The 9,844-nt window shown below is 42.4% G+C and overlaps 1 protein-coding gene across 16 annotated transcripts in view; it reads left to right on the top strand.

Moving 5' to 3' along the window:
* The first annotated feature begins 1,316 nt into the window (after positions 1-1,316).
* Positions 1,317-9,844, top strand: part of CAMK2B (calcium/calmodulin dependent protein kinase II beta) — a 58,509-nt gene continuing 49,981 nt past the window's right edge. For 5 of the 16 annotated variants that reach the window (XM_053462804.1, XM_053462813.1, XM_053462806.1 and 2 more), the window contains exons 1-2: positions 1,324-1,664; positions 6,499-6,593. In XM_053462804.1, the coding sequence (XP_053318779.1) occupies positions 1,606-1,664; positions 6,499-6,593 (154 nt within the window). In that variant the 5' untranslated portion in view covers positions 1,324-1,605. Of the gene's footprint in view, positions 1,665-6,498; positions 6,594-9,844 lie in introns of all 16 variants that reach the window. The other 11 variants (XM_053462812.1, XM_053462808.1, XM_053462803.1 and 8 more) reach the window with 7 other exon arrangements.

Raw genomic sequence — 9,844 nt, 5'->3', positions numbered from 1 at the left:
TTTATTTCTCTCCCCTGACACTTTCCCTATTAAGGGACTCTACCCCCACCGCCCCCGCTTCGGTGTGTGAGATGGGGGTGGAATATTGCCTTGTAATTGTTCATGTAGCTGTTACCATGGCAACATGACATAGGCTACATCCCCATGCTTGGCTCAGGCCAAATGCAACTAGCCAGACCTATCCTTTCTCTTTTCCCTGCTTACTAATTAGGAGTAACATGGGGGGGTTGGGGTAAACGGTCAAAGGTAACCTGTTCATTGCCAGAGCCCACGGTCCAACTTTAGTTCACGGCCCACGGTCTGATGGAAAATGTTTGATTGTCACCATGTTGCAAAATGAACATTATTATTATTATTTATTGTTTTATATAGCACCATCAAATTCTGTAGCCCTGTTACTTCTTCCACCTTAAATATTATCATCATGAAGTTGCTGTGCTCGTTAAATGTCCCTGGGTCACGCTTCCACTGGCTACTTGTGTGTGTATTGCTAAATTCAATGTAAACAGGCCCAACATCACTGCGGGGAGGCAGGAGAGGGCCGTCCAGAAACATCAATGTGATCTGAGTGTTTTTATTTTACTGAGAGGGTGGTAGATAAGTAGAACAGCCTCCCAGCAGAAGTGGTAGAGGTTAACGCAGTAAGAAAATATAAATATGCATGGAGTAGGCACACAGCTATCCTTAAACGAGACAAAGGACTGATTCTGAGTCTTTACTTCAAGATAAATGGGCAGACTAAACGGGCCGATTGGTTCTGCCGTCAAATTCTATGTTTCTATTTATAGGGACTCCAGAACAACAGGGCCAAGTACACTAATGCCTACTGTAACTTCCCGGGGTACAATAATCAGCATATTAAATACAACGTCGGCTGGTGCATTTGTAGATTTATTCATATTTAGACAATTGTATTATTAGGTATTTCTGATCTACCCGTTAGCTTTAGGCTTTGCAGCCATTAGCTGTAATATACATTGCAGGGGATATGTCTTGTGTAGCTGAGAGCTTATATCTTCTTTACATGATGGGGTCTGTAATGAGGTCCACTCCCCCAAAGGTATGGGGTAAATACCCCTAGTAAACAGTCCTGGCACTTTCTCTCCAGCCCTCTCCTATTCTCTTCATAGGTATCTCTACTCTATCTCTGCCCTCCCTCTCTCATTCTCTCTCTCTTTCATTCCCACCCTCCATCATTCCCTCCCTCTTGTTCTGGTCGATCTGAAATTAATACAGGCAAGGCACATTCAAAGCTGCTCCTGCCTGCCTCTCCTCTCTCTCTCCCCCTTACTCCTGAAATCTCACCCACTCCTCCTGTCTCTCTCGCTCTCTCTCTCTTTTTTTCCATCCCTCCCAGTCTGTGTATCTATCATTCTTCATTCTTTTTTTTTTCTGGATTTTTTTTTTTTGTGGTAGAAAAGACGCAGAGAACCCTCCAGGAGGGGCAGAGAGGAAGAAGCAGATAATAGGACCAGAAGGGGCAAGTAGAACAGATCTCTCCTGAGACTCCAGCCTCCCACCAACCATCCTTAAATCAAGGCAGAAGAAGAGCTCAGTTCCTTCCTGAAGCCAAGAAGCACTGCAGAGCCCAGATCCCATGCAGACATGGCTGTAACCTGCACACGTTTTACAGATGAATATCAGCTTTATGAAGAGATTGGCAAGTAAGGCACCATCTGACATCTCACCTGCAGCTGGAGCAATAAGGCACTCAGGGGGAAGGGTTATACATGGTCCCCACCTCCTCCCCCAAACCTACTAAAACAGTGCCTTATAGCATTGATACCCTGCTTAACCCTTTCCAGTGCTGGGAATGGTGCAGCTCACCCCTCCCCCAACAGTGAAAGGGTTAATGCTTCTTAGCATCTCCCCCCAGGGGGCAGATAGGGTGTGTGTGTGTGTGTGAGGGGCAGAAAATAAGGGTGCCCTGCTCATGATGTGACTGTGGATGTCTGTCTGTCTCATTGCATATCATGTAAACTTTGAACAGATGTTTATGTAATAAATGTATATTATCTGCCTATATGAGTGTAACTGATAAATAATGCTTGTGTGTGCAGAATACATTCACTTAATGCTTAATACCTGGCATAATATGTCACTCAGTGGGTGGGTAATCACATCTGTATCTATAGATGGATATACATGAATGGATGGGTACATGTGCGCATGTATATATGTATATATATATATATATATATATATATATATATATATATATATATATATATATATATATATATATATATATACCGTATATATACACATATTAGTAGATGTATGTATACACTGTGCCTGGAAGACTGTGCTGATTGCGTACATTCCTTCTGGGAGATATTCAGATGGAGGGGGAGGTTTGGGGTGATGGTGGCTTATAAATGATAAATACTATTCATGGATTGCAGGGGCATTATCACAGGTGACTGGCACCCATTGCCTGGCAAACACGACGTGGGGTGATGGTTATTTTCTCTGCGTGGGTGAGAGAGATGAGTTGGCAAATGTCTTTGGATAAAATAGACCATTATTGATGATTCAGGATATATTGATTGGCAATTTGCAAAGGACATTCTTTTTCTTTGCATTCTCCGTTAACGGAGATGGTGCCAGATTCCAAATGGAATGGTGGGGGATAATAATTAAGATGTCCCTTATGCTGGGGGGGGGGTGATTGATAACACTGGGGTGGAGGTGCAAAGATTGGGCTAATGCAGGTGTTTCTCCAGTGGAAGAAGTAATGAACATACGGTTACACTGTACGATTTGATAAGGAGAATTGATCGTATATCCTATAAATAGCAAGACAAACAGCAGCGGTTATTCAGTGTTCTTAATAGCCAACAAACAAGTGTTGTCAAGTGACCGGAGCATATTAATGAGCCATCAAGGCTATTTTTGGGTACTTTGGTAATATTGGTGTGTAAATGACCATATATGGACAGTGATTGGAGTTATTTTTTTATTGGTTGGGGTGTTTGGTGTGTGATTGGTGTTACCGTGCCTGGAGACTGATGATTTGATTGGCAGGTGTACTGGGATTTCTGTCCCCTGGATGTCCCCCCCTCTTCCAAATCACCTTCCCCCCCAGGTGATGTCACGCTTGGCTCTGGCATGGATTGAGGATTTCAGGACAAGGCCTGCTGTGAAGCAGGGGTCACAGTGTTACCGGGCCAGTACCGTGGCTAAGTGGCTCATCTGGCCTAATGTGCCCCTAAACGCATTGCACTCAACATGATATCAATTAATTATTGAGATCTCTCTTTTGCCTGTTGTGCCCATCTATGTAGGTATACATCTGTTGAATATTTGTGTGTATAGATGTGCCTATAAAGGGGATTTAGCAATAAAACAATCTGTGAATAAGCAGCAGTGCTTTTGGCATCAACAGGTGCTAGCGAGGGATTGCCAAAAAGCTACCTATACATCATGTACATGCACAACACGTAACACGCATCTATACAGCAGCGTACATGCATCGCTCCCATCGTGCTAGGTGTGGGTAGTGGGCACATTAATACAAGGCACCTGTTGGTCTGTATTTAATAGCGTGTAATGGGTACATTAGGCAATATTGGAACCTAATAATATTTGAGTATTATCTGCATGTACCTAACGATACCACGACAAAGTATGTGCAGCGTTATTTGGAAAGTATGGTCATACACTATGTTGTCTCTGGGAATGTGTAATAAGACAGCGTGGTCTTAGAATCAATTGGCTGTGTATATATCTGTCAGTACCCAAGGTATGCCCATTATTACTAAAGAAATGTATAACTAGCAATAGCAAAGCCGGTGTGTTCTCTGCAGGAGTGGAGTAGTGGCTCGGTACTCAGCTGTACCCGGACAGCATGTGCCCAGTAATTACCGCAGGAATCCCGATCATTGCTCTTTTCAGTAAAACCTGAGAAATGCATGCCTTGCAGTACATGGGAATTGGCAGCCTCCGGGTAGCCGGGGAGTGGAGTGCCCAGGCGGTGACTCTTTGTCTTGACAATGATAGGTGTTTGCTCACACACACAGTCACTGATATTAATATATCCTGCCAGAGAGCAGATAGAGTGTGACTTCACATTGGGGTCAATACACACACACCTATATTTAGATACATGATGGATGTGTATGAGAGTTTTACTATGGATCATTCTGGTTCCAAGCCATGTTTGAGCTCTCTATACCCACAGCTGTCATTACACAATCATTTCATCCTGAAAAGTCACTCAGCTATTCTTATACTGGCCCCCAAAAAACTGGATCTTCTTCTGTATTCAAACACTGTCTTTTACCATTATGTGTATATGGAGGTCTGGCTTCTGGTTCTCCAGCCGCTTAACGCCATGGCTCCCTTTTCATGCTTCTACATACAATTGAACCCCTTCACTTGCACTCTATCATTTAGACTACTCTATAATCGTCATACTGACTTCTAAAATTATCAAGGACAAGGGTTTAGTATATGATCTGGTTTACGGGGTTTACAAAAAATGTTTGAAGATTTCTTAGCAGACTTGGATTCGGGAGAGGGCCTGTAACCATAGGGTTTTATCTAAAAATTAAAACGTTCCAGAGTAATGCTGGCACAGCTTTTGCCGGTATATGATTAACACTGACCAGTTCGTTTTTACCATCTTGGTAGTGGTGTTTTATACAGACACCTCCCCCTGCTCCCCCCAGCCTAATGTATATTCTTTATGTCATCCCAGCTCATTTGGAACTTGTTAAATACATCTCATGGGAATGTCAGTGGTGAAGTCTTCCTTTACTCTGAAGACTTCACTACTATTCCAATAATGACCGTCATACCATTATGTACACAAACACTGTATGTCCAATTATGCTGTCTAGTAGTCTCCGATAATCCGGTAATCCACACCTACAGGCAGCAAGTTTTACCTAGTCCATGTTCCAGGCCGGTATTAGGAATTCTGAGGCTGGTGGTGGTATGTCTTACCTGAAGCAGGACCCAATGAATCTGCTGTTGTCATGTTATTAATATGTTATATATGTTTTGAAGCCTACCTGGAGCACACATAGGCAACTGCTAAAATAGAGTTTTGTACCAAACTATTTAGACATTTAAATGGTTACATGACAATGTATACATGTTTGACATCATGCACTAGTAGCAACGCAGTTACTTACCTGCAATTTGCCCCTTGTACCCTGTGGCCTGCCAACGCATAGTTGATTACATAGGTTCCAACCAAAAGGTTCTTCACTTATGAGAACTCTAGGCCTGGCAGACAATGGTAGGTCACCAACAACGTGAGGAAAGCATGATACCTTTCCATCCCTGTATCACTGTATTATATATATATATATATATATATACATATATATATATATATCTATAACATCTTTCATTCCTAGCCCAAAGAAGCTTTTTTGAATTAAGACGGGATCACTCAACAGGTAGATCTCCAGCTGTTGTGGAAGTGCTACTCCCATGATGCTCCCATACAAGCCGTAGACATCCTTCTTTCTGGGGGGCTATCTGAGTGTCATGGCATTTGTATAATAGATGGAGATCTGCCTGTTGATTAGTCCTGGTTCCAAGCCACTTGTGATTACTCATCTTGATCAGGTAGGTATCACACACTTTACTCAGCCTACGCTGGTTGGCTTTGCTGAAGGGATAAATAGACTGATGACTTTCATCCAGAGCTGGCTGTTAATGCTTAGGCTTCTGTTATCACTGTATCCGATAATATGTCTGTATGCCCCGGGACTTCATTGCAGAGAGAGCAGTAAGTGTAGCTGTCTGTGTAGAAGCTCTCCGCTCTTACTCTGCAGGATTAAACGCAGACAGGCTGTCTGGACTGGTGCAGAAACCCCATCCGCCTCTCACCCAGGCCTACATATAGATCTGTGGCCGCACCTCATTCATGCCCTGCAGACTCATTCACTGCATTAAAATCCAATTCAGCCTTGTAGCGGCAGAGATAACATCAACAGGCTTTTCAGACGCGTGCCTGGCAATCAGACACCAAATCCAGAAGTGAAACATAGAAACATAGAATTTGACGGCAGATAAGAACCATTCGGCTCATCTAGTCTGCCCATTTCTCCTGATGATGGACTCAGCCCATAATCAGTCCCTGGTCTCGTTTTAGATTCTGGATAGCTTTATGCATGTCCTATGCATGTTTAAATTCCCTCACCTGCTAGGAGCATGTTCCACTTATCTACCAGCCTTCAAATAGCATGCATTAGAATGGCGATAAGGCAGGCTATGTGTTATTTTTTGAAGGTGGCAAGATAGATATGAGATATAAACTGTAATGCTGCACCAAATCTCCTTAACCATTTCCACTGAAGAAGCACATTGGACGAGGGCTCACTAAAATCCACTGACAGCCTATTGTAATTATAGTTCACTGCTTTCTACTGCAGTACAGCCTATGTTGTCTTCTTTTATGATGATGATATATATGATGATAGTAACAGGTCCAGCTGCACACAGCCTTTGGTTTGATGGGGTCTTGTTTATATCTTCCAGGGGAGCGTTTTCCGTGGTCAGGCGCTGCGTGAAGCTCTGCACAGGCCACGAATATGCAGCCAAGATCATAAACACCAAGAAGTTGTCGGCACGAGGTGAGTCACGGATGCGAGATGGACACACTTTTATATGTGAGACAGACAGGACACTGACCTGCTTACTAGAGAGTACCCAAGTATTGAAGTAGTATGGAAAGTCTCAGCGTTTCCACATCCAATGTCTCAGTCCTTTTGACCCCTGGGTGGGGGTGTTTGTGTTTAGCATTGCCTTCTCCATGCCTGGTTCAGTGCATTTTTGCTCCCCTTTCCCTGACCGCTTGCAAAAACCAGCAATAGGAGAGATTATATGCAGTGGTGCATTGAAGAGGTGGCTGCCCTAGGCCCGGACGACCCTCACCCCCATGTCTCACCTCAAGTCTCTGAAGCATGCGTGTCATGGAGGGCCAAGTAAGGGCTAAGGAGGCACAAACCTCTGTAATGCAAATACGACGGTTCTTTTATATCCATAACAGGCCCATTCAGTAAGTGGCACTCCAGGGAACCTAATTATTTCTCCCCCCAGATCTACTGTCCTAGGCATAGTTGGCCAAGAATATACTACTGAAAATATGGGGATTTATAGGGAGATGCTAGATTTGCTCTTTAAGATGAAGACATGTATAGTACAGGGCTTCATTAAGTTCATTGCATGGGGCATTTTTTAGTTATTCAGGCATTACAAGAAGGCACAATGTAGAGAGGTTATACGAGCAGTTTTTGTTTGTTTTCTAATCTTTTTTATATCTTATCAGAATTATATTCTGAACACATTTTTTTGTGGAAATTTAATAACCGTAAAGGAATGGGTTCTATTAAGTGATTGTGGATCTTAAAGTTCCAAGGGAAAACATTACGGAACTCAGTATGTGCTCCATAAACCAGTGGTGTATCCAGGTGCCTGGGTTCTAGGTGCCCTCCAACATTTTGGGCCCCTCAACCTCTACTCATCATTTAACTGTCAGCGCAGGATGATATAGGGTAAAATAATAGCACATGATGCACTGAGGTTTGTAGGAAAAAAAAAGTGATTCTGGTTCAGTTTATGAAAAACCGATCTCATTACCATGGCAACCAATGGAACAGCCCACTCAGGAAGACCATTCCATTGGTTGCTATGGTAATAAGACCACATTTCAGACCAGGATCGTAGATATTGCTGTATTGGTACCAGAGGAGATGGAGTCTTTAGTTGTAGGTGATACCTTTTATTGGGCCAACATAGGAAAAATAACCACGTTTTCATTACCTCAGAGATCCCTTATTATTTATTGATTTATAGCACCTTCATATATTGCAGCCCTGTACAATGGGTAAACAGGACATAACGAGTAGTGCATAACATAACAATTTGGATTTACAGAAACGAAAGGTAAGGAGGGACCTGCTCAAACGAGCTTCTTCAGATAAGACAACAGACTTGGAACCAGTAACATTGTATACTTAATCTCTGGCTTATCTGTTTTGTCTTTATAACCATTGACCGTTTATGGGTTCTTATAGCACCTGCTTGATGGACCAATAGGACCAACAACGTATTGTCTAGATGTGAACCATAGCAGTCTTATCACCAGAGCAACCAATGGAATGATCCAATCTGCAGGAGAATTGTACTGGTTGCTATGGTGATAAAATCGCATTCAAGCAGCCTCTTTTTATATGTAATTGAAATTGTCATTTATCTGCATGTAAATGGGACGATGCGGAACTCCAGTGAAGATGAATGTTTCATTATGGTCTGAATGTAAAGTAATTGTAAGCTGTTGCTGTACCAACTGTATAAAGCATATAATCATCTCTTATAGTGTATGATGGTGTGTGCAATAGTGATGTTAATGCGTAGCACTTTTATTAGTGTCAGTACGGGCCGTTTTCTCACTTATACAGGTATTATTACTCAGAACAGTGCTGTAAGAACACGACTGGTGTGAATTCTAAAAAAGCACTTGGGCCATAATTTTCTGTATACATGAAATCATCGGTTCTGAGTGTGCCATTATTTACGGTGTGATTGTCCGGCTTTTCATTCACAGTCAACTTTTTTGTGCCACTATCTCAATATTTTCCCTTTTTTTGCACCTGTCACCTCTTTATATATAAAACCCATTTTGGAGGTAGCAGCAACAATAATGACTTATCCTGTAAAAGTTGCATTCAATAATGTAGGGCCATCAGCCAACCTGTCGGTATAGTAATAGAAAACACATGTTATCTTCATTTAAAGCACATAGCATTGTATAAAATGAGTTCCATATTCTTATTATTATTATTTATTGTTTTATATAGCGCCATCATATTCCATAGTGCTGTACAATGGGTAGACAGGATATAACAAGTAGTATATAACATAATAATTTGAAATGTTTAACTGACAGTTCCCCTGGTATTGAATAGGTAAAAGTTTTAGAATGCAGAAGTAATTTACCTTTATCCATTTTGTACAATACTGTAGTCAGGGGTGCAGCTTAGATGGAAACCTCGGTCTTGGAGGGTCCCCAAGGAGTCCTTTGTGTGTAATCATGATGTATTACTTATGGTTTATGTAATTATTTATCATCAGGCATCTGTCCACGTGGTGTTTATGAAATCAATTACTTATGTTTCTGCAAATTTGGCACCATGCATTCATTTTTATTTACAGAAGGGCACGGTGACATGTTCTAAGACACAGCCATTTATATTAAAAATCTGAAGAGAAAGCCCCCTTAACACCGATTGCAGGGGCCCCAACATCAGAGGCAGGGCTGTTACTTCATCAAGGCAAGAGGTGTAGTGGCCCCAGGCTCAACAAGGTGAGGGGACACATGAGCTGCCCAGGGGGAATGCCCCTATTGCCCTTTGGACGAGATGTCAGTGTGTGGGGTGACCACCTAACCTGCCCCAGACTCCATGAGCCCAAGTTAGGACTCTGATTATAGGGATGCCAGAGACTATCAACCAAGGCTATCCCATCCTTTTCACTTTCAAACTGCCCCTGGGAGAGAGTTTAGCTTCATCTTAGAGCCCCCGGGAACTTCAAAGCCCACCAATACGTACTTTGCATTTCATAGCTCTGAGTGGTAAGCCAGAACGATCTGTCAGTAACTAGGGTCCATGATGCATTCACACTTTACAAATCAGCTCTAGCAGTACTGGAAACCGTCTCCAGAGCTTGGCTATTATTAATCATTTAATTGTTCACAAAACAACCCATAATTATTTATATCTATTGAGAGTTAACCTACTGAGAGTTGGACTACTGTTCAAATGATGGCTGGGCTTAAAGGGACACGCCATCCATTGTATGCACATTAATGCACAGAGGAGGGGTC

This window comes from Spea bombifrons, chromosome 4 (assembly GCF_027358695.1).
Source record: "Spea bombifrons isolate aSpeBom1 chromosome 4, aSpeBom1.2.pri, whole genome shotgun sequence".
Lineage (NCBI taxonomy): Eukaryota > Metazoa > Chordata > Amphibia > Anura > Pelobatidae > Spea > Spea bombifrons.
This window is presented reverse-complemented; position numbering and strand designations above follow the sequence as displayed.